This window comes from Narcine bancroftii, unplaced genomic scaffold (genome assembly GCF_036971445.1).
Source record: "Narcine bancroftii isolate sNarBan1 unplaced genomic scaffold, sNarBan1.hap1 Scaffold_282, whole genome shotgun sequence".
Lineage (NCBI taxonomy): Eukaryota > Metazoa > Chordata > Chondrichthyes > Torpediniformes > Narcinidae > Narcine > Narcine bancroftii.
The window spans coordinates 174,441-198,135 of record NW_027212017.1 but is presented as its reverse complement, the minus strand read 5'-3'; the positions used below and the strand labels follow the sequence as shown (position 1 = coordinate 198,135).

The window sequence follows — 23,695 nt, the reverse complement described above, 5'->3', positions numbered from 1 at the left end:
CCAGTTTGGGTGCAGTGTTGGAGGGAGAAATGTCCAGGCTGGGTGCAGTGTTGGAGGGAGGAATCTCCAGGCTGGGTGCAGTGTTGGAGGGAGGATTTCCCAGGCTGGGTGCAGTGTTGGAGGGAGAATGTCAAGGCTGGGTGCAGTTTTGGAGGGAAAAATGTCCAGGCTGGGTGCAGTGTTGGAGGGAGAAATTTCCAGGCTTTCTGCAGTGTTGGAGGGAGAAATGTCCAGGCTGGGTGCAGTGTTGGAGGGAGAATGTCGAGGCTGGGTGCAGTTTTGGAGGGAGGAATGTCCAGTCTCTGTGCAGTGTTGAACGGAGAAATGTCCAGTCTGGGTGCGTTGTTGGAGGAAAGAATATCCACACTGGGTGCAGTGTTGGAGGGATGAATGTTCAGGCTGGGTGCAGTGTTGGAGGGATAAATGTCCAGGCTGGCTCCAGTGTTGGAGGGAGGAATCTCCAGGCTGGGTGCAGTGTTGGACGGAGACCAGTCCAGGCTGGGTGCAGTGTTGGAGGGAGAATGTCGAGGCTGGGTGCAGTTTTGGAGGGAGGAATGTCCAGTCTCTGTGCAGTGTTGAACGGAGAAATGTCCAGTCTGGGTGCGTTGTTGGAGGAAAAAATATCCACGCTAGGTGCAGTGTTGGAGGGAGAAATGTCCAGTTTGGGTGCAGTGTTGGAGGGAGAAATGTCCAGGCTGGGTGCAGTGTTGGAGGGAGGAATCTCCAGGCTGTGTGCAGTGTTGGAGGGAGGATTGCCCAGGCTGGGTGCAGTGTTGGAGGGAGAAATGTCCAGGCTCTGTGCAGTGTTGGAGGGAGGAATATCCAGGTTGGGTGCAGTGTTGGAGAGAGGAATAGCCACGCTGGATGGTATGTTGGAGGGAGAAATGTCCAGGCTGGGTGCAGTGTTGGATGGAGAAATGCCCAGGCTGGGTGCAGTGTTGGAAGGAGAAATGTCCAGGCTGGGTGCAGTGTTGGAGGGAGAAATGTCCAGGCTGGGTGCAGTGTTGGAGGGAGAAATGTCCAGGCTGGGTGCAGTGTTGGATGGAGAAATTTCCAGGCTCTGTGCAGTGTTGGAGGGAGAAATGTTCAGGCTGGGTGCAATGTTGGAAGGAGAAATGTCCAGGCTGGGTGCAGTGCTGGATGAAGCAATATACAGTGTTGGCGGGAGAAATGTCCAGGCTGGGTGCAGTGTTGGAGGGAGAAATGTCCTTGCTCTGTGCAGTGTTGGAGGGAGAAATGTGTAGGCTGGATGCAGTGTTGGAGGGAGGTATGTCCAGGCTGGGTGGAGTGTTGGTGGGAGAAATGTCCAGGCTGGGTGCAGTGTTGGACGGAGAAATATCCAGGCTGGGTGGAATGTTGGAGGGAGAAATGTCCAGGCTGGGTGCATTGTTGGAGGGAGAACTGTCCAGTTTGGGTGCAGTGTTGGAGGGAGAAATGTCCAGGCTGGGTGCAGTGTTGGAGGGAGGAATCTCCAGGCTGTGTGCAGTGTTGGAGGGAGGATTGCCCAGGCTGGGTGCAGTGTTGGAGAGAGGAATAGCCACGCTGGGTGGAGTGTTGGAGGGAGAAATGTCCAGGCTGGGTTCAGTGTTGGAAGGAGAAATGCACAGCTGGGTGCAGTATTGGAGGGAGAAATGTCCAGGATGGGTGCAGTGTTGGAGGGAGAAATGTGTAGGCTGGATGCAGTGTTGGAGGGAGGAATGTCCAGGCTGGGTGTAGTGTTGGTGGGAGAAATGTCCAGGCTGGGTGCAGTGTTGGAGGGAGAAATATCCAGGCTGGGTGGTATGTTGGAGGGAGAAATGTCCAGGCTGGGTGCAGTGTTGGAAGGAGAAATGTCCAGGCTGGGTGCAGTGTTGGAAGGAGAAATGTCCAGGCTGGGTGCAGTGTTGGATGAAGCAATATACAGTGTTGGCGGGAGAAATGTCCAGGCTTGGTGTAGTGTTGGAGTGAGGAATGTCCAGGCTGGGTCGAGTGTTGGAGGGAGAAATGTCCAGGCTGGGTGCAGTGTTGGAGGGAGAAATGTCCAGGCTGGGTGCAGTGTTGTAGGGAGAAATTTCCAGACTGTGAGCAGTGTTGGAGTGAGAAATGTTCAGGCTGGGTGCAGTGTTGGAAGGAGAAATGTCCAGGCTGGGTGCAGTGTTGGATGAAGCAATATACAGTGTTGGCGGGAGAAATGTCCAGGCTGGGTGCAGTGTTGGAGGAAGCAATATCCAGGCTGGGTGCAGTGTAGCAGGGAGAAATGTCCAGGCTCTGTGCAGTGTTGGAGGGAGGAATATCCAGTTTGGGTGCAGTGTTGGAGAGAGGAATAGCCACGCTGGGTGGAGTGTTGGAGGGAGAAATGCCCAAGCTGGGTGCAGTGTTGAAGGGAGAAATGTCCAGGCTGGGTGCAGTGTTGGAGGGAGAAATGTCCAGGCTGGGTGGAGTGTTGGTGGGTGAAATGTCCAGGCTGGGTGCAGTGTTGGAGGGAGAAATGTCCAGGCTCTGTGCATTGTTGGAGTGAGAAATGTCCAGGCTCGGTGCAGTGTTGGGGCGAGAAATGTCCAGGCTGGGTGCAGTGTTGGAGTGAGAAATGTCCAGGCTGGGTGCAGTGTTGGAGGGAGAAATGTCCAGGCTGGGTGCAGTGTTGGAGGGAGAAATGTCCAGGCTGGGTGCAGTGTTGGAGGGAGAAATGTCCAGGCTGGGTGCAGTGTTGGAGGGAGGAATCTCCAGGCTGGGTGCAGTGTTGGAGGGAAAAATGTCCAGGCTGGGTGCAGTGTTGGAGTGAGAAATATCCAGGTTGGGTGCAGTGTTGGAGAGAGGAATAGCCACGCTGGGTGGAGTGTTGGAGGGAGAAATGCCCAAGCTGGGTGCAGTGTTGAAGGGAGAAATGTCCAGGATGGGTTCAGTGTTGGAGGGAAAAATGTCCTTGCTCTGTGCAGTGTTGGAGGGAAAAATGTCCTTGCTCTGTGCAGCGTTGGAGGGAGAAATGTGTAGGCTGGATGCAGTGTTGGAGGGAGGAATGTCCAGGCTGGGTGGAGTGTTGGTGGGAGAAATGTCCAGGCTGGGTGCAGTGTTGGAGGGAGAAATATCCAGGCTGGGTGGAATGTTGGAGGGAGAAATGTCCAGGCTGGGTGCATTGTTGGAGGGAGAAATGTCCAGGCTGGGTGCATTGTTGGAGGGAGAAATGTCCAGTTTGGGTGCAGTGTTGGAGGGAGAAATGTCCAGGCTGGGTGCAGTGTTGGAGGGAGGAATCTCCAGGCTGGGTGCAGTGTTGGAGGGAGGATTTCCCAGGCTGGGTGCAGTGTTGGAGGGAGAATGTCAAGGCTGGGTGCAGTTTTGGAGGGAAAAATGTCCAGGCTGGGTGCAGTGTTGGAGGGAGAAATTTCCAGGCTTTCTGCAGTGTTGGAGGGAGAAATGTCCAGGCTGGGTGCAGTGTTGGAGGGAGAATGTCGAGGCTGGGTGCAGTTTTGGAGGGAGGAATGTCCAGTCTCTGTGCAGTGTTGAACGGAGAAATGTCCAGTCTGGGTGCGTTGTTGGAGGAAAGAATATCCACACTGGGTGCAGTGTTGGAGGGATGAATGTTCAGGCTGGGTGCAGTGTTGGAGGGATAAATGTCCAGGCTGGCTCCAGTGTTGGAGGGAGGAATCTCCAGGCTGGGTGCAGTGTTGGACGGAGACCAGTCCAGGCTGGGTGCAGTGTTGGAGGGAGAATGTCGAGGCTGGGTGCAGTTTTGGAGGGAGGAATGTCCAGTCTCTGTGCAGTGTTGAACGGAGAAATGTCCAGTCTGGGTGCGTTGTTGGAGGAAAAAATATCCACGCTAGGTGCAGTGTTGGAGGGAGAAATGTCCAGTTTGGGTGCAGTGTTGGAGGGAGAAATGTCCAGGCTGGGTGCAGTGTTGGAGGGAGGAATCTCCAGGCTGTGTGCAGTGTTGGAGGGAGGATTGCCCAGGCTGGGTGCAGTGTTGGAGGGAGAAATGTCCAGGCTCTGTGCAGTGTTGGAGGGAGGAATATCCAGGTTGGGTGCAGTGTTGGAGAGAGGAATAGCCACGCTGGATGGTATGTTGGAGGGAGAAATGTCCAGGCTGGGTGCAGTGTTGGATGGAGAAATGCCCAGGCTGGGTGCAGTGTTGGAAGGAGAAATGTCCAGGCTGGGTGCAGTGTTGGAGGGAGAAATGTCCAGGCTGGGTGCAGTGTTGGAGGGAGAAATGTCCAGGCTGGGTGCAGTGTTGGAGGGAGAAATTTCCAGGCTCTGTGCAGTGTTGGAGGGAGAAATGTTCAGGCTGGGTGCAATGTTGGAAGGAGAAATGTCCAGGCTGGGTGCAGTGCTGGATGAAGCAATATACAGTGTTGGCGGGAGAAATGTCCAGGCTGGGTGCAGTGTTGGAGGGAGAAATGTCCTTGCTCTGTGCAGTGTTGGAGGGAGAAATGTGTAGGCTGGATGCAGTGTTGGAGGGAGGTATGTCCAGGCTGGGTGGAGTGTTGGTGGGAGAAATGTCCAGGCTGGGTGCAGTGTTGGACGGAGAAATATCCAGGCTGGGTGGAATGTTGGAGGGAGAAATGTCCAGGCTGGGTGCATTGTTGGAGGGAGAAATGTTCAGTTTGGGTGCAGTGTTGGAGGGAGAAATGTCCAGGCTGGGTGCAGTGTTGGAGGGAGAAATGTCCAGGCTGGGTGGAGTGTTGGTGGGTGAAATGTCCAGGCTGGTTGCAGTGTTGGAGGGAGAAATGTCCAGGCTCTGTGCATTGTTGGAGTGAGAAATGTCCAGGCTCGGTGCAGTGTTGGGGCGAGAAATGTCCAGGCTGGGTGCAGTGTTGGAGTGAGAAATGTCCAGGCTGGGTGCAGTGTTGGAGGGAGAAATGTCCAGGCTGGGTGCAGTGTTGGAGGGAGAAATGTCCAGGCTGGGTGCAGTGTTGGAGGGAGGAATCTCCAGGCTGGGTGCAGTGTTGGAGGGAAAAATGTCCAGGCTGGGTGCAGTGTTGGAGTGAGAAATATCCAGGCTGGGTGCAGTGTTTGTTGGAGAAATATCCAGGCTGGGTGCAGTGTTGGAGTCAGAAATGGCCAGGCTGGGTGCAGTGTTGGAGGGAGGAATGTCCAGGCTGGGTGCAGTGTTGGAGGGAGAAATGTCCAGACTGGGTGCAGTGTTGGAGGGAGATTTGTCCAGGCTGGATGGAGTCTTGGAGGGAGAAATGTCCAGGCTGGGTGGAGTGTTGGGGCTAGAAATGTCCAGGCTGGGTGCAGTGTTGGAGGGAGAAATGTCCAGGCTCTGTGCAGTGTTGGAGGGAGGAAAATCCAGGTTGGGTGCAGTGTTGGAGAGAGGAATAGCCACGCTGGGGTAGTGTTGGAGGGAGAAATGTCCACGCTGGGTGCAGTGTTGAAAGGAGAAATGTCCAGGCTGGGTGCAGTGTTGGATGAAGCAATATACAGTGTTGGCGGGAGAAATGTCCAGGCTGGGTGCAGTGTTGGAGGGAGAAAAGTGCAGGCTGGGTGGACTGTTGGTGGTAGAAATGTCCAGGCTGGGTGCAGTGTTGGAGGAAGAAATGTCCAGGCTGGGTGCAGTGTTGAATGGAAAAATTTCCAGACTGGGTGCAGTGTTGGAGGGAGGAAAGTCCAGACTGGGTGCAGTGTTGGAGGGAGAAATGTCCAGGCTGTGTGTAGTGTTGGAGGGAAAAATGTCCAGGCTGGGTCGAGTGTTGGAGTGAAAAATGTCCAGGCTGGGTGCAGTGTTGGAGGGAGAAATGTCCAGGCTGGGTGCAGTGTTGGAGGGAGAAATGTCCAGGCTGGGTGCAGTGTTGGAGGGAGAAATGTCCAGGCTGGGTGCAGTGTTGGATGGAGAAATGTCCAGGCTCTGTGCAGTGTTGGAGGGAGGAAAATCCAGGTTGGGTGCAGTGTTGGAGAGAGGTATAGCCACGCTGGGGTAGTGTTGGAGGGAGAAATGTCCACGCTGGGTGCAGTGTTGAAAGGAGAAATGTCCACGCTGGGTGCAGTGTTGAAAGGAGAAATGTCCAGGCTGGGTGCAGTGTTGGATGAAGCAATATACAGTGTTGGCGGGAGAAATGTCCAGGCTGGGTGCAGTGTTGGAGGGAGAAATGTCCAGGCTGGGTGCATTGTTGGAGGGAGAAATGTCCAGTTTGGGTGCAGTGTTGGAGGGAGAAATGTCCAGGCTGGGTGCAGTGTTGGAGGGTGGAATCTCCAGGCTGTGTGCAGTGTTGGAGGGAGGATTGCCCAGGCTGGGTGCAGTGTTGGAGGGAGAAATGTCCAGGCTCTGTGCAGTGTTGGAGGGAGGAATATCCAGGTTGGGTGCTGTGTTGGAGAGAGGAATAGCCACGCTGGGTGGAGTGTTGGAGGGAGAAATGTCCAGGCTGGGTTCAGTGTTGGAAGGAGAAATGCACAGGCTGGGTGCAGTATTGGAGGGAGAAATGTCCAGGATGGGTGCAGTGTTGGAGGGAGAAATGTGTAGGCTGGATGCTGTGTTGGAGGGAGGAATGTCCAGGCTGGGTGTAGTGTTGGTGGGAGAAATGTCCAGGCTGGGTGCAGTGTTGGAGGGAGAAATATCCAGGCTGGGTGGTATGTTGGAGGGAGAAATGTCCAGGCTGGGTGCAGTGTTGGAAGGAGAAATGTCCAGGCTGGGTGCAGTGTTGGAAGGAGAAATGTCCAGGCTGGGAGCAGTGTTGGATGAAGCAATATACAGTGTTGGCGGGAGAAATGTCCAGGCTGGGTGTAGTGTTGGAGTGAGGAATGTCCAGGCTGGGTCGAGTGTTGGAGGGAGAAATGTCCAGGCTGGGTGCAGTGTTGGAGGGAGAAATGTCCAGGCTGGATGCAGTGTTGTAGGGAGAAATTTCCAGACTGTGAGCAGTGTTGGAGTGAGAAATGTTCAGGCTGGGTGCAGTGTTGGAAGGAGAAATGTCCAGGCTGGGTGCAGTGTTGGATGAAGCAATATACAGTGTTGACGGGAGAAATGTCCAGGCTGGGTGCAGTGTTGGAGGAAGCAATAGCCAGGCTGGGTGCAGTGTAGCAGGGAGAAATGTCCAGGCTCTGTGCAGTGTTGGAGGGAGGAATATCCAGGTTGGGTGCAGTGTTGGAGAGAGGAATAGCCACGCTGGGTGGAGTGTTGGAGGGAGAAATGCCCAAGCTGGGTGCAGTGTTGAAGGGAGAAATGTCCAGGATGGGTTCAGTGTTGGAGGGAAAAATGTCCTTGCTCTGTGCAGTGTTGGAGGGAAAAATGTCCTTGCTCTGTGCAGTGTTGGAGGGAGAAATGTGTAGGCTGGATGCAGTGTTGGAGGGAGGAATGTCCAGGCTGGATGGAGTGTTGGTGGGAGAAATGTCCAGGCTGGGTGCAGTGTTGGAGGGAGAAATATCCAGGCTGGGTGGAATGTTGGAGGGAGAAATGTCCAGGCTGGGTGCATTGTTGGAGGGAGAAATGTCCAGGCTGGGTGCATTGTTGGAGGGAGAAATGTCCAGTTTGGGTGCAGTGTTGGAGGGAGAAATGTCCAGGCTGGGTGCAGTGTTGGAGGGAGGAATCTCCAGGCTGGGTGCAGTGTTGGAGGGAGGATTTCCCAGGCTGGGTGCAGTGTTGGAGGGAGAATGTCAAGGCTGGGTGCAGTTTTGGAGGGAAAAATGTCCAGGCTGGGTGCAGTGTTGGAGGGAGAAATTTCCAGGCTTTCTGCAGTGTTGGAGGGAGAAATGTCCAGGCTGGGTGCAGTGTTGGAGGGAGAATGTCGAGGCTGGGTGCAGTTTTGGAGGGAGGAATGTCCAGTCTCTGTGCAGTGTTGAACGGAGAAATGTCCAGTCTGGGTGCGTTGTTGGAGGAAAGAATATCCACACTGGGTGCAGTGTTGGAGGGATGAATATTCAGGCTGGGTGCAGTGTTGGAGGGATAAATGTCCAGGCTGGCTCCAGTGTTGGAGGGAGGAATCTCCAGGCTGGGTGCAGTGTTGGACGGAGACCAGTCCAGGCTGGGTGCAGTGTTGGAGGGAGAATGTCGAGGCTGGGTGCAGTTTTGGAGGGAGGAATGTCCAGTCTCTGTGCAGTGTTGAACGGAGAAATGTCCAGTCTGGGTGCGTTGTTGGAGGAAAAAATATCCACGCTAGGTGCAGTGTTGGAGGGAGAAATGTCCAGTTTGGGTGCAGTGTTGGAGGGAGAAATGTCCAGGCTGGGTGCAGTGTTGGAGGGAGGAATCTCCAGGCTGTGTGCAGTGTTGGAGGGAGGATTGCCCAGGCTGGGTGCAGTGTTGGAGGGAGAAATGTCCAGGCTCTGTGCAGTGTTGGAGGGAGGAATATCCAGGTTGGGTGCAGTGTTGGAGAGAGGAATAGCCACGCTGGATGGTATGTTGGAGGGAGAAATGTCCAGGCTGGGTGCAGTGTTGGATGGAGAAATGCCCAGGCTGGGTGCAGTGTTGGAAGGAGAAATGTCCAGGCTGGGTGCAGTGTTGGAGGGAGAAATGTCCAGGCTGGGTGCAGTGTTGGAGGGAGAAATGTCCAGGCTGGGTGCAGTGTTGGAGGGAGAAATTTCCAGGCTCTGTGCAGTGTTGGAGGGAGAAATGTTCAGGCTGGGTGCAATGTTGGAAGGAGAAATGTCCAGGCTGGGTGCAGTGCTGGATGAAGCAATATACAGTGTTGGCGGGAGAAATGTCCAGGCTGGGTGCAGTGTTGGAGGGAGAAATGTCCTTGCTCTGTGCAGTGTTGGAGGGAGAAATGTGTAGGCTGGATGCAGTGTTGGAGGGAGGTATGTCCAGGCTGGGTGGAGTGTTGGTGGGAGAAATGTCCAGGCTGGGTGCAGTGTTGGACGGAGAAATATCCAGGCTGGGTGGAATGTTGGAGGGAGAAATGTCCAGGCTGGGTGCATTGTTGGAGGGAGAAATGTTCAGTTTGGGTGCAGTGTTGGCGGGAGAAATGTCCAGGCTGGGTGGAGTGTTGGTGGGAGAAATGTCCAGGCTGGGTGCAGTGTTGGACGGAGAAATATCCAGGCTGGGTGGAATGTTGGAGGGAGAAATGTCCAGGCTGGGTGCATTGTTGGAGGGAGATATGTCCAGTTTGGGTGCAGTGTTGGAGGGAGAAATGTCCAGGCTGGGTGCAGTGTTGGAGGGAGGAATCTCCAGGCTGTGTGCAGTGTTGGAGGGAGGATTGCCCAGGCTGGGTGCAGTGTTGGAGAGAGGAATAGCCACGCTGGGTGGAGTGTTGGAGGGAGAAATGTCCAGGCTGGGTTCAGTGTTGGAAGGAGAAATGCACAGCTGGGTGCAGTATTGGAGGGAGAAATGTCCAGGATGGGTGCAGTGTTGGAGGGAGAAATGTGTAGGCTGGATGCAGTGTTGGAGGGAGGAATGTCCAGGCTGGGTGTAGTGTTGGTGGGAGAAATGTCCAGGCTGGGTGCAGTGTTGGAGGGAGAAATATCCAGGCTGGGTGGTATGTTGGAGGGAGAAATGTCCAGGCTGGGTGCAGTGTTGGAAGGAGAAATGTCCAGGCTGGGTGCAGTGTTGGATGAAGCAATATACAGTGTTGGCGCGAGAAATGTCCAGGCTTGGTGTAGTGTTGGAGTGAGGAATGTCCAGGCTGGGTCGAGTGTTGGAGGGAGAAATGTCCAGGCTGGGTGCAGTGTTGGAGGGAGAAATGTCCAGGCTGGGTGCAGTGTTGTAGGGAGAAATTTCCAGACTGTGAGCAGTGTTGGAGTCAGAAATGGCCAGGCTGGGTGCAGTGTTGGAGGGAGGAATGTCCAGGCTGGGTGCAGTGTTGGAGGGAGAAATGTCCAGACTGGGTGCAGTGTTGGAGGGAGATTTGTCCAGGCTGGATGGAGTCTTGGAGGGAGAAATGTCCAGGCTGGGTGGAGTGTTGGGGCTAGAAATGTCCAGGCTGGGTGCAGTGTTGGAGGGAGAAATGTCCAGGCTCTGTGCAGTGTTGGAGGGAGGAAAATCCAGGTTGGGTGCAGTGTTGGAGAGAGGAATAGCCACGCTGGGGTAGTGTTGGAGGGAGAAATGTCCACGCTGGGTGCAGTGTTGAAAGGAGAAATGTCCAGGCTGGGTGCAGTGTTGGATGAAGCAATATACAGTGTTGGCGGGAGAAATGTCCAGGCTGGGTGCAGTGTTGGAGGGAGAAAAGTGCAGGCTGGGTGGACTGTTGGTGGTAGAAATGTCCAGGCTGGGTGCAGTGTTGGAGGAAGAAATGTCCAGGCTGGGTGCAGTGTTGAATGGAAAAATTTCCAGACTGGGTGCAGTGTTGGAGGGAGGAAAGTCCAGACTGGGTGCAGTGTTGGAGGGAGAAATGTCCAGGCTGTGTGTAGTGTTGGAGGGAAAAATGTCCAGGCTGGGTCGAGTGTTGGAGTGAAAAATGTCCAGGCTGGGTGCAGTGTTGGAGGGAGAAATGTCCAGGCTGGGTGCAGTGTTGGAGGGAGAAATGTCCAGGCTGGGTGCAGTGTTGGAGGGAGAAATGTCCAGGCTGGGTGCAGTGTTGGATGGAGAAATGTCCAGGCTCTGTGCAGTGTTGGAGGGAGGAAAATCCAGGTTGGGTGCAGTGTTGAAAGGAGAAATGTCCACGCTGGGTGCAGTGTTGGAGGGAGAAATGTCCCGGCTGGGTGCAGTGTTGGAGGGAGAAATTTCCAGGCTCTGTGCAGTGTTGGAGGGAGAAATGTTCAGGCTGGGTGCAATGTTGGAAGGAGAAATGTCCAGGCTGGGTGCAGTGCTGGATGAAGCAATATACAGTGTTGGCGGGAGAAATGTCCAGGCTGGGTGCAGTGTTGGAGGGAGAAATGTCCTTGCTCTGTGCAGTGTTGGAGGGAGAAATGTGTAGGCTGGATGCAGTGTTGGAGGGAGGTATGTCCAGGCTGGGTGGAGTGTTGGTGGGAGAAATGTCCAGGCTGGGTGCAGTGTTGGACGGAGAAATATCCAGGCTGGGTGGAATGTTGGAGGGAGAAATGTCCAGGCTGGGTGCATTGTTGGAGGGAGATATGTCCAGTTTGGGTGCAGTGTTGGAGGGAGAAATGTCCAGGCTGGGTGCAGTGTTGGAGGGAGGAATCTCCAGGCTGTGTGCAGTGTTGGAGGGAGGATTGCCCAGGCTGGGTGCAGTGTTGGAGAGAGGAATAGCCACGCTGGGTGGAGTGTTGGAGGGAGAAATGTCCAGGCTGGGTTCAGTGTTGGAAGGAGAAATGCACAGCTGGGTGCAGTATTGGAGGGAGAAATGTCCAGGATGGGTGCAGTGTTGGAGGGAGAAATGTGTAGGCTGGATGCAGTGTTGGAGGGAGGAATGTCCAGGCTGGGTGTAGTGTTGGTGGGAGAAATGTCCAGGCTGGGTGCAGTGTTGGAGGGAGAAATATCCAGGCTGGGTGGTATGTTGGAGGGAGAAATGTCCAGGCTGGGTGCACTGTTGGAAGGAGAAATGTCCAGGCTGGGTGCAGTGTTGGATGAAGCAATATACAGTGTTGGCGGGAGAAATGTCCAGGCTTGGTGTAGTGTTGGAGTGAGGAATGTCCAGGCTGGGTCGAGTGTTGGAGGGAGAAATGTCCAGGCTGGGTGCAGTGTTGGAGGGAGAAATGTCCAGGCTGGGTGCAGTGTTGTAGGGAGAAATTTCCAGACTGTGAGCAGTGTTGGAGTGAGAAATGTTCAGGCTGGGTGCAGTGTTGGAAGGAGAAATGTCCAGGCTGGGTGCAATGTTGGATGAAGCAATATACAGTGTTGGCGGGAGAAATGTCCAGGCTGGGTGCAGTGTTGGAGGAAGCAATATCCAGGCTGGGTGCAGTGTAGCAGGGAGAAATGTCCAGGCTCTGTGCAGTGTTGGAGGGAGGAATATCCAGGTTGGGTGCAGTGTTGGAGAGAGGAATAGCCACGCTGGGTGGAGTGTTGGAGGGAGAAATGCCCAAGCTGGGTGCAGTGTTGAAGGGAGAAATGTCCAGGATGGGTTCAGTGTTGGAGGGAAAAATGTCCTTGCTCTGTGCAGTGTTGGAGGGAGAAATGTGTAGGCTGGATGCAGTGTTGGAGGGAGGAATGTCCAGGCTGGGTGGAGTGTTGGTGGGAGAAATGTCCAGGCTGGGTGCAGTGTTGGAGGGAGAAATGTTCAGTTTGGGTGCAGTGTTGGACGGAGAAATGTCCAGGCTGGGTGCAGTGTTGGAGGGAGGAATCTCCAGGCTGGGTGCAGTGTTGGAGGGAGGATTGCCCAGGCTGGGTGCAGTGTTGGGGGGACAATGTCAAGGCTGGGTGCAGTTTTGGAGGGAAATATGTCCAGGCTGGGTGCAGTGTTGGAGGGAGAATGTCGAGGCTGGGTGCAGTTTTGGAGGGAGGAATGTCCAGTCTCTGTGCAGGGTTGAACGGAGAAATGTCCAGTCTGGGTGCGTTGTTGGAGGAAAGAATATCCACACTGGGTGCAGTGTTGGAGGGATGAATGTTCAGGCTGGGTGCAGTGTTGGAGGGAGAAATGTCCAGGCTGGCTCCAGTGTTGGAGGGAGGAATCTCCAGGCTGGGTGCAGTGTTGGACGGAGACCAGTCCAGGCAGGGTGCAGTGTTGGAGGGAGAATGTCGAGGCTGAGTGCAGTTTTGGAGGGAGGAATGTCCAGTCTCTGTGCAGTGTTGAACGGAGAAATGTCCAGTCTGGGTGCGTTGTTGGAGGAAAAAATATCCACGCTGGGTGCAGTGTTGGAGGGAGAAATGTCCAGTTTGGGTGCAGTGTTGGAGGGAGAAATGTCCAGGCTGGGTGCAGTGTTGGAGGGAGGAATCTCCAGGCTGTGTGCAGTGTTGGAGGGAGGATTGCCCAGGCTGGGTGCACTGTTGGAGGGAGAAATTTCCAGGCTCTGTGCAGTGTTGGAGGGAGGAATATCCAGGTTGGGTGCAGTGTTGGAGAGAGGAATAGCCACGCTGGGTGGAGTGTTGGAGGGAGAAATGTCCAGGCTGGGTTCAGTGTTGGAAGGAGAAATGCACAGGCTGGGTGCAGTATTGGAGGGAGAAATGTCCAGGATGGGTGCAGTGTTGGAGGGAGAAATGTGTAGGCTGGATGCAGTGTTGGAGGGAGGAATGTCCAGGCTGGGTGTAGTGTTGGTGGGAGAAATGTCCAGGCTGGGTGCAGTGTTGGAGGGAGAAATATCCAGGCTGGGTGGTATGTTGGAGGAAGAAATATCCAGGCTGGGTGCAGTGTTGGAAGGAGAAATGTCCAGGCTAGGTGCAGTGTTGGAAGGAGAAATGTCCAGGCTGGGTGCAGTGTTGGATGAAGCAATATACAGTGTTGGCTGGAGAAATGTCCAGGCTGGGTGTAGTGTTGGAGTGAGGAATGTCCAGGCTGGGTCGAGTGTTGGAGGGAGAAATGTCCAGGCTGGGTGCAGTGTTGGAGGGAGAAATGTCCAGGCTGGGTGCAGTGTTGTAGGGAGAAATTTCCAGACTGTGAGCAGTGTTGGAGGGAGAAATGTTCAGGCTGGGTGCAGTGTTGGAAGGAGAAATGTCCAGGCTGGGTGCAGTGTTGGATGAAGCAATATACAGTGTTGGCGGGAGAAATGTCCAGGCTGGGTGCAGTGTTGGAGGAAGCAATATCCAGGCTGGGTGCAGTGTTGGAGGGAGGAATATCCAGGTTGGGTGCAGTGTTGGAGGGAGGAATATCCAGGTTGGGTGCAGTGTTGGAGAGAGGAATAGCCACGCTGGGTGGAGTGTTGGAGGGAGAAATGCCCAAGCTGGGTGCAGTGTTGAAGGGAGAAATGTCCAGGATGGGTTCAGTGTTGGAGGGAAAAATGTCCTTGCTCTGTGCAGTGTTGGAGGGAGAAATGTCCAGGCTGGGTGCAGTGTTGGAGGAAGCAATATCCAGGCTGGGTGCAGTGTAGCAGGGAGAAATGTCCAGGCTCTGTGCAGTGTTGGAGGGAGGAATATCCAGGTTGGGTGCAGTGTTTGAGAGAGGAATAGCCACGCTGGGTGGAGTGTTGGAGGGAGAAATGCCCAACCTGGGTGCAGTGTTGAAGGGAGAAATGTCCAGGATGGGTTCAGTGTTGGAGGGAAAAATGTCCTTGCTCTGTGCAGTGTTGGAGTGAGAAATGTGTAGGCTGGATGCAGTGTTGGAGGGAGGAATGTCCAGGCTGGGTGCAGTGTTGGAGGGAGAAATGTCCAGGCTGGGTGCAGTGTTGGAGGGAGAAATGTCCAGTTTGGGTGCAGTGTTGGAGGGAGAAATGTCCAGGCTGGGTGGAATGTTGGAGGGAGGAATCTCCAGGCTGGGTGCAGTGTTGGAGGGAGGATTGCCCAGGCTGGGTGCAGTGTTGGAGGGAGGATTGCCCAGGCTGGGTGCAGTGTTGGAGGGCAATGTCAAGGCTGGGTGCAGTTTTGGAGGGAAAAATGTCCAGGCTGGGTGCAGTGTTGGAGGGAGAATGTCGAGGCTGGGTGCAGTTTTGGAGGGAGGAATGTCCAGTCTCTGTGCAGTGTTGAACGGAGAAATGTCCAGTCTGGGTGCGTTGTTGGAGGAAAGAATATCCACACTGGGTGCAGTGTTGGAGGGATGAATGTTCAGGCTGGGTGCAGTGTTGGAGGGAGAAATGTCCAGGCTGGCTCCAGTGTTGGAGGGAGGAATCTCCAGGCTGGGTGCAGTGTTGGACGGAGACCAGTCCAGGCTGGGTGCAGTGTTGGAGGGTGAATGTCGAGGCTGGGTGCAGTTTTGGAGGGAGGAATGTCCAGTCTCTGTGCAGTGTTGAACGGAGAAATGTCCAGTCTGGGTGCGTTGTTGGAGGAAAAAATATCCACGCTGGGTGCAGTGTTGGAGGCAGAAATGTCCAGTTTGGGTGCAGTGTTGGAGGGAGAAATGTCCAGGCTGGGTGCAGTGTTGGAGGGAGGAATCTCCAGGCTGTGTGCAGTGTTGGAGGGAGGAATCTCCAGGCTGTGTGCAGTGTTGGAGGGAGGATTGCTCAGGCTGGGTGCACTGTTGGAGGGAGAAATGTCCAGGCTCTGTGCAGTGTTGGAGGGAGGAATATCCAGGTTGGGTGCAGTGTTGGAGAGAGGAATAGCCACGCTGGGTGGAGTGTTGGAGGGAGAAATGTCCAGGCTGGGTTCAGTGTTGGAAGGAGAAATGCACAGGCTGGGTGCAGTATTGGAGGGAGAAATGTCCAGGATGGGTGCAGTGTTGGGGGGGGAAATGTGTAGGCTGGATGCAGTGTTGGAGGGAGGAATGTCCAGGCTGGGTGTAGTGTTGGTGGTAGAAATGTCCAGGCTGGGTGCAGTGTTGGAGGGAGAAATATCCAGGCTGGGTGGTATGTTGGAGGGAGAAATATCCAGGCTGGGTGCAGTGTTGGAAGGAGAAATGTCCAGGCTGGGTGCAGTGTTGGAAGGAGAAATGTCCAGGCTGGGTGCAGTGTTGGAAGGAGAAATGTCCAGGATGGGTGCAGTGTTGGGGGGGGAAATGTGTAGTCTGGATGCAGTGTTGGAGGGAGGAATGTCCAGGCTGGGTGTAGTGTTGGTGGTAGAAATGTCCAGGCTGGGTGCAGTGTTGGAGGGAGAAATATCCAGGCTGGGTGGTATGTTGGAGGGAGAAATATCCAGGCTGGGTGCAGTGTTGGAAGGAGAAATGTCCAGGCTGGGTGCAGTGTTGGAAGGAGAAATGTCCAGGCTGGGTCGAGTGTTGGAGGGAGAAATGTCCAGGCTGGGTGCAGTGTTGGAGGGAGAAATGTCCAGGCTGGGTGTAGTGTTGTAGGGAGAAATTTCCAGACTGTGAGCAGTGTTGGAGGGAGAAATGTTCAGGCTGGGTGCAGTGTTGGAAGGAGAAATGTCCAGGCTGGGTGCAGTGTTGGATGAAGCAATATACAGTGTTGGCGGGAGAAATGTCCAGGCTGGGTGCAGTGTTGGAGGAAGCAATATCCAGGCTGGGTGCAGTGTAGCAGGGAGAAATGTCCAGGCTCTGTGCAGTGTTGGAGGGAGGAATATTCAGGTTGGGTGCAGTGTTGGAGAGAGGAATAGCCACGCTGGGTGGAGTGTTGGAGGGAGAAATGCCCAAGCTGGGAGCAGTGTTGAAGGGAGAAATGTCCAGGATGGGTTCAGTGTTGGAGGGAAAAATGTCCTTGCTCTGTGCAGTGTTGGAGGGAGAAATGTGTAGGCTGGATGCAGTGTTGGAGGGAGGAATGTCCAGGCTGGGTGGAGTGTTGGTGGGAGAAATGTCCAGGCTGGGTGCAGTGTTGGAGGGAGAAATATCCAGGCTGTGTGGAATGTTGGAGGGAGAAATGTCCTGGCTGGGTGCATTGTTGGAGGGAGAAATGTCCAGTTTGGGTGCAGTGTTGGAGGGAGAAATGTCCAGGCTGGGTGCAGTGTTGGAGGGAGGAATCTCCAGGCTGGGTGCAGTGTTGGAGGGAGGATTGCCCAGGCTGGGTGCAGTGTTGGAGGGACAATGTCAAGACTGGGTGCAGTTTTGGAGGGAAAAATGTCCAGTCTGGGTGCAGTGTTGGAGGGAGAAATTTCCAGGCTTTCTGCAGTGTTGGAGGGAGAAATGTCCAGGCTGGGTGCAGTGTTGGAGAGAGGAATAGCCACGCTGGGGTAGTGTTGGAGGGAGAAATGTCCACGCTGGGTGCAGTGTTGAAAGGAGAAATGTCCAGGCTGGGTGCAGTGTTGGATGAAGCAGTATACAGTGTTGGCGGGAGAAATGTCCAGGCTGGGTGCTGTGTTGGAGGGAGAAAAGTGCAGGCTGGGTGGACTGTTGGTGGGAGAAATGTCCAGGCTGGGTTCAGTGTTGGAGGGAGAAATGTCCAGGCTGGGTGCAGTGTTGAAGGGAAAAATGTCCAGGCTGGGTCGAGTGTTGGAGGGAGAAATGTCCAGGCTGGGTGCAGTGTTGGAGGGAGAAATGTCCAGGCTGGGTGCATTGTTGGAGGGAGAAATGTCCAGTTTGGGTGCAGTGTTGGAGGGAGAAATGTCCAGGCTTGGTGCAGTGTTGGAGGGAGGAATCTCCAGGCTGGGTGCAGTGTTGGAGGGAGGATTGCCCAGGCTGGGTGCAGTGTTGGAGGGAGAAATGTCCAGGCTCTGTGCAGTGTTGGAAGGAGGAATATCCAGGTTGGGTGCAGTGTTGGAGAGAGGAATAGCCACGCTGGGGTAGTATTGGAGTGAGAAATGTCCAGGCTGGGTTCAGTGTTGGAAGGAGAAATGTCCAGGCTGGGTGCAGTGTTGGATGAAGCAATATACAGTGTTGGCGGGAGAAATGTCCAGGCTGGGTGCCATGTTGGAGGGAGAATTGTTCAGGCTGTGTGCAATGTTGGAAGGAGAAATGTCCAGGCTGGGTGCAGTGTTGGAGGAAGCAATATCCAGGCTGGGTGCAGTGTTGCATGGAGAAATGTCCAGGCTCTGTGCAGTGTTGGAGGGAGGAATAGCCAGGTTGGGTGCAGTGTTGGAGAGATGAATAGCCACGCAGGGTGGAGTGTTGGAGGGAGAAATGTCCAGGCTGGGTGCAGTGTTGGAAGGAGAAATGCACAGGCTGGGTGCATTATTGGAGGGAGAAATGTCAAGGATGGGTGCAGTGTTGGAGGGAGAAATGTGTAGGCTGGATGCAGTGTTGGAGAGAGGAATGTCCAGGCTGCTGGAGTGTTGGTGGGAGAAATGTCCAGGCTGGGTGCAGTGTTGGAGGGAGAAATATCCAGGCTGGATGGTATGTTGGAGGGAGAAATGTCCAGGTTGGGTGCAGTGTTGGATGGAGAAATGTCCAGCTGGGTGCAGTGTTGGAAGAAGAAATGTCCAGGCTGGGTGCAGTGTTGGATGTAGCAATATACAGTGTTGGCGGGAGCAATGTCCAGGCTGGGTGTAGTGTTGGAGTGAGGAATGTCCAGGCTGGGACGAGTGTTGGAGGGAGAAATGTCCAGGCTGGGTGCAGTGTTGGAGGGAGAAATGTCCAGGCTGGGTGCAGTGTTGGAGGGAGAAATTTCCAGACTGTGAGCAGTGTTGGAGGGAGAAATGTTCAGGCTGGGTGCAGTTTTGGAAGGAGAAATATCCAGGCTGGGTGCAGTGTTGGATGAAGCAATATACAGTGTTGGCGGGAGAAATGTCCAGGCTGGGTGCAGTGTTGGAGGAAGCAATATCCAGCCTGGGTGCAGTGTAGCAGGGAGAAATGTCCAGGCTCTGTGCAGTGTTGGAGGGAGAAATATCCAGGTTGGGTGCAGTGTTGGAGAGAGGAATAGCCACGCTGGGTGGAGTGTTGGAGGGAGAAATGCCCAGGCTGGGTGCAGTGTTGAAGGGAGAAATGTCCAGGCTGGGTGCAGTGTTGGAGGGAGAAATGTCCAGGCTGGGTGGAGTGTTGGTGGGAGAAATGTCCAGGCTGGGTGCAGTGTTGGAGGGAAAAATGTCCAGGCTCTGTGCATTGTTGGAGTGAGAAATGTCCAGGCTCGGTGCAGTGTTGGGGCGAGAAATGTCCAGGCTGGGTGCAGTGTTGGAGTGAGAAATGTCCAGGCTGTGTTCAGTGTTGGAGGGAGAAATGTGAAGGCTGGATGCACTGTTGGAGGGAGGAATGTCCAGGATGGGTGGAGTGTTGGAGGGAGAAATGTCCAGGCTGGGTGCAGTGTTCGAGGGAGAAATGTCCAGGCTGGGTGCAGTGTTCGAGGGAGAAATGTCCAGGCTGGGTGCAGTGTTGGAGGGAGGAATCTCCAGGCTGGGTGCAGTGTTGGAGTGAGAAATATCCAGGCTGGGTGCAGTGTATGTTGGAGAAATATCCAGGCTGGGTGCAGTGTTGGAGTCAGAAATGGCCAGGCTGGGTGCAGTGTTGGAGGGAGGAATGTCCAGGCTGGGTGCAGTGTTGGAGGGAGAAATGTCCAGACTGGGTGCAGTGTTGGAGGGAGATTTGTCCATGCTGGGTGGAGTCTTGGAGGGAGAAATGTCCAGGCTGGGTGGAGTGTTGGGGCTAGAAATGTCCAGGCTGGGTGCAGTGTTGGAGGGAGAAATGTCCAGGCTCTGTGCAGTGTTGGAGGGAGGAAAATCCAGGTTGGGTGCAGTGTTGGAGAGAGGAATAGCCACGCTGGGGTAGTGTTGGAGGGAGAAATGTCCACGCTGGGTGCAGTGTTGAAAGGAGAAATGTCCAGGCTGGGTGCAGTGTTGGATGAAGCATTATACAGTGTTGGAGGGAGAAATGTCCAGGCTGGGTGTAGTGTTGGAGTGAGGAATGTCCAGGCTGGGTCGAGTGTTGGAGGGAGAAATGTCCAGGCTGGGTGCAGTGTTGGAGGGAGAAATGTCCAGGCTGGGTGCAGTGTTGTAGGGAGAAATTTCCAGACTGTGAGCAGTGTTGGAGGGAGAAATGTTCAGGCTGGGTGCAGTGTTGGAAGGAGAAATGTCCAGGCTGGGTGCAGTGTTGGATGAAGCAATATACAGTGTTGGCGGGAGAATGTCCAGGCTGGGTGCAGTGTTGGAGGAAGCAATATCCAGGCTGGGTGCAGTGTAGCAGGGAGAAATGTCCAGGCTCTGTGCAGTGTTGGAGGGAGGAATATCCAGGTTGGGTGCAGTGTTGGAGAGAGGAATAGCCACGCTGGGTGGAGTGTTGGAGGGAGAAATGCCCAAGCTGGGTGCAGTGTTGAAGGGAGATATGTCCAGGATGGGTTCAGTGTTGGAGGGAAAAATGTCCTTGCTCTGTGCAGTGTTGGAGGGAGAAATGTGTAGGCTGGATGCAGTGTTGGAGGGAGGAATGTCCAGGCTGGGTGGAGTGTTGGAGGGAGAAATATCCAGGCTGTGTGGAATGTTGGAGGGAGAAATGTCCAGGCTGGGTGCATTGTTGGGGGAGAAATGTCCAGTTTGGGTGCAGTGTTGGAGGGAGAAATTTCCAGGCTGGGTGCAGTGTTGGAGGGAGGAATCTCCAGGCTGGGTGCAGTGTTGGAGGGAGGATTGCCCAGGCTGGATGCAGTGTTGGAGGGAGAATGTCAAGACTGGGTGCAGTTTTGGAGGGAAAAATGTCCAGGCTGGGTGCAGTGTTGGAGGGAGAAATTTCCAGGCTTTCTGCAGTGTTGGAGGGAGAAATGTTCAGGCTGGGTGCAGTGTTGGAGGGAGAAATGTCCAGGCTGGCTACAGTGTTGGAGGGAGGAATCTGCAGGCTGGGTGCAGTGTTGGACGGAGACCTGTCCAGGCTGGGTGCAGTGTTGGAGGGAGAATGTCGAGGCTGGGTGCAGTTTTGGAGGGAGGAATGTCCAGTCTCTGTGCAGTGTTGGAGGGAGGAATGTCCATGATGGGTGGAGTGTTGGAGGGAGAAATGTCCAGGCTGTGTGCAGTATTGGAGGGAGAAATGTCCAGGATCGGTGCAGTGTTGGAGGGAGCAATGTCCTTGTTCTGTGCAGTGTTGGAGGGAGAAATGTGTAGGCTGGGTGCAGTGTTGGAGGCAGGAATGTCCAGGCTGGGTGGAGTGTTGAGTGAGAAATGTCCAGGCTGGGTGCAATTTTGGAGGGAGAAATGTCGAGGCTGGGTGCATTGTTGGAGGGAGAAATGTCCAGGCTGGGTGCAGTGTTGGATGGAGAAATATCCAGGCTGGGTGCAGTGTTGGAGGGAGAAATGTCCAGGCTGGGTGCAGTGTTGGAGGGAGAAATGTCCAGGCTGGGTGCAGTGTTGGAGGCAGGAATGTCCAGGCTGGGTGGAGTGTTGAGTGAGAAATGTCCAGGCTGGGTGCAATTTTGGAGGGAGAAATGTCGAGGCTGGGTGCATTGTTGGAGGGAGAAATGTCCAGGCTGGGTGCAGTGTTGGATGGAGAAATATCCAGGCTGGGTGCAGTGTTGGAGGGAGAAATGTCCAGGCTGGGTGCAGTGTTGGAGGGAGAAATGTCCAGGCTGGGTGCAGTGTTGGAGGGAGAAATGTCCAGGCTGGGTGGAATGTTGAAAGGAGATATGTCCAGGCTCTGTGCAGTGCTGCAGGCAGAAATGGCCAGGCTGGGTGCAGTGTTGGAGGGAGAAATGGCCAGGCTGGGTGCGGTGTTGGAGGGAGAAATGGCCAGGCTGGGTGCAGTGTTGGAGTGAGAAATTTCCAGGCAGGGTGCAGTGTTGGAGGGACAATTTCGAGGCTGGGTGCAGTGTTGCAGGGAGGAATGTCCAGGCTGGGTGCAGTGTTGGAGGGAGTAATATCCTGGCTGGGTGCAGTGTTGGAGGGAGGAATGTTCAGGCTGGGTGCAGTGTTATAGAGAGAGAGAGCGAGAGAGATTTAATGGAGGTTTGTCACTCACACAGCATTGAGGATTACCCAGCCAGCTGTTTCAGGAAGCTGGAGTTAAGGTTTAAAAAAAATTCCTGCCCCCCAAAGAGAGAGCTCACTGGCTGTCGAATCCCTCTGTTTGGGAGAGAGTTAGTGGCCTTGCAAGAAGGGGGGTGGTGGTGGGTGAGAGTTGGGGAAGTGTCGAAGTCTGGAGCTAAATGTAGCTTGAATGTTTTTGAGAGCCCTAAGACATGGGGGTGGGGGGGGTGGGGGGGGCGGAGATATGATTATATACATATTTTTTTACTTTTGCATGCAGATTTTGGTATGAAATTTTAATATAATTATTCAGAAATATATCTACATTATTAATGTATGTCATTTTTAAACTGCTTATTTGTTCAGTTTCAATATCTATGGATATATTCTTATGACCTAGACTAGTAGCAATAGAAATTCATCTTCAAAACCATAATTTTTATTAATAATATAACACTTCTTACTTAACTCTCACAGTCCCACTGTGCGCGGGTCTCAAAACCAGTACAGTTCAGGCACTGAATCAATTTTTTCAAGTTCAGTCAGTGTTGAAACTTAGATTCTTTCAATTAAGTAATTATGGAGCAGGTGGGAGGGCCCCAACTTCTCAAGACTCACAAATTTCTTGTAGCAGTGTTTGCGGAGGATTGTTTCTTCATACGAATGATTTTCCTCTCTTGTATCGAGGTTGTGATCTCTGCACAATGATGACACAAACCCCGGCAAGGGTCACATGAGGTGGCCATGTAGAAATGGACCTGGTGGAATGGTCCCCTTTTCAAAGAGAGCTGAAGTGGCTCTTCCTTTTGCATCCCTAATGGTAAAGGGAATACAGCAAGAACTCTACTTCTTTCGCTAGAGGTTACTGCATTTCTGTCTCCAGATGGTATTTTTTGGTGCCATAATTAAAATCCAGCTTTTCAAATGTCTTTTAATCACATGACATCACTGCTGTCCTTTATTTTGTTCTGAAGTTCTTTAAGAGCCAATGCTTCCGATCTGTCTGCACAGGTCATTGAAGCAAAATCATACATGTGTTTCTCTGAATCTTCATCATTTCAATGGACAATCACTCCAGGTTTTATGGCCGTTTACTGGTTCATTGTTGGTTGAAACTGTATAGACATTTTGTCTCTCAAAATGGTGTTTGCGTCCACCCACAAAGCCGTAGAAATATATACGTATAAAATTTTCCTAAAGATTAATAATAACACAATTCTGTTACAATATATACCAAATATTTTCAAAATTCTGACCAATTTTCTGTGGAAATGTCTGCCCAAGGAAGCAGTAGAGGCTTCCTCATTAAATATATTTAATATACAGTAAGATAGATTTTTGCATTGCAGGAGAATTAAGACTATGGGGGAAAAAGGTGGAGCTGGGTCCACAGCCAGATTGGTTGTGATCTCACTGAATGCAGGCTCGAAGGGCTGGATGGATGACTCCTCCTCCCATCCTGATGTGTTCTCTTCAGGAATGCTGCTGCCACCAGTCTCTGCAGATTTTTGCTCCATTGCAGCGTCCACAGCCGAGCGCTCAATGCGGGAAGTGACCCAAAGCGCAGCTGACTTCTACGGCAAGGTGAGGACAGGGGGCCCACAGCTCTGTCCTTCCCTCTTTCACCCTCTGCACCCCAGTCACTGGCAGGAGGAGGGGGTGGGGGAGTGCAGCTGGGGTATGGAGTGGTCTCAGCTCTGGTGCTGACTTTCCATCTGGTGGGGCCAGTGCTTGTCCATGGTCGCCGACAGGGCCTTCACTGCTGCTTCCAGATCAAGTGCTCTCCTGGCTTATCTCCCAAGCTGCCAGAGTGCCTGGACAGATACCCTGCTTCTGGGGCAGTGTTGGAGGGATTGGAGCTCCAGGCCCAGCCCCAGTTTTCTCAAGGACCTTCAGCTTTGCCCGACCCTCCTCATGCACGCCCCATGTTGGCAGCAGTGTGTGCCCCGGCTCAAGCGAGGAGAACCAGCCTCTAGCATGCTCCTCTCCTCTGCAGGGGGTTTTCCTCCACTGCCTTCTTCCTCTTCCCTCCTTGTCAGGCAGCCTGGGGCTGCGACCATCCCAGGACCCCCAGGTCCGGCCACAGGGATTCGGAGTGTCCCGGGGCGGCTTCAGGAGGGTTGATGCCTCCTCCTGCCAACGTAGCTCCACGAGCTGCACATGACCTGTCAAGGAGCCACAAGAGGCCACGGTTTGGCCACCCCTGGTTTAAATGGTGGGAGTGTTAGGATGGAGGTGGGCATGCTGGTAAAGTCGGGGGGGGGGGGTGGAAATGCTACAGTGAGGGGCTCTTGGATTGAGGGGAATGGTGGATGTGATACGGTGAAGCTGAAGCTGAGAGCACAGAATGTTGTGGTGAGGACATGTATTGAGACAATGCTACAGTGAAGATTTAGCAGTGTCAGAATGAGGCCTTGTTACAGCAATAGACGTGTTTCAGTGAGGGAAATGTAATGGTTGGATATTAATCAGAGGCCAATATTTTTATCTCGAGGTTCCCCCTGGCTTTAACATGCCCTTACTTTACCACTCCCCCTTGTTGTACAATTCCATTGCTGTAATATTCCCTCGCTGTACAGCTCCCCCTCTGCAACACAACCCCCTTCACCATCCTTCACCATAACA

General features: G+C 53.8%; 2 protein-coding genes across 2 annotated transcripts in view; one reads left to right on the top strand and one right to left on the bottom strand.

Annotated features, from left to right (window-relative positions):
• The window catches only part of LOC138750842 (mucin-2-like), a gene marked incomplete at its 3' end in the record, with an annotated part of 68,113 nt that extends 49,392 nt beyond the window's left edge, over window positions 1–18,721 (bottom strand). Inside the window, exons 1-9 of the mRNA XM_069912979.1 lie at window positions 18,500–18,721; window positions 17,072–17,491; window positions 14,162–14,558; window positions 12,108–12,507; window positions 9,461–9,815; window positions 7,795–7,957; window positions 6,196–6,438; window positions 3,368–3,729; window positions 204–530 (exon numbers count right to left, since the gene is read on the bottom strand). Of these exons, the coding sequence (XP_069769080.1) occupies window positions 204–530; window positions 3,368–3,729; window positions 6,196–6,438; window positions 7,795–7,957; window positions 9,461–9,815; window positions 12,108–12,507; window positions 14,162–14,558; window positions 17,072–17,491; window positions 18,500–18,721 (2,889 nt within the window). The remainder of the gene's footprint in view (window positions 1–203; window positions 531–3,367; window positions 3,730–6,195; window positions 6,439–7,794; window positions 7,958–9,460; window positions 9,816–12,107; window positions 12,508–14,161; window positions 14,559–17,071; window positions 17,492–18,499) is intronic.
• A 3,728-nt stretch (window positions 18,722–22,449) lies between these two features.
• Window positions 22,450–23,695, top strand: part of LOC138750839 (receptor-type tyrosine-protein phosphatase H-like) — a 132,441-nt gene continuing 131,195 nt past the window's right edge. Inside the window, exon 1 of the mRNA XM_069912976.1 lies at window positions 22,450–22,654. Within this exon, the coding sequence (XP_069769077.1) occupies window positions 22,508–22,654 (147 nt within the window). The 5' untranslated portion in view covers window positions 22,450–22,507. The remainder of the gene's footprint in view (window positions 22,655–23,695) is intronic.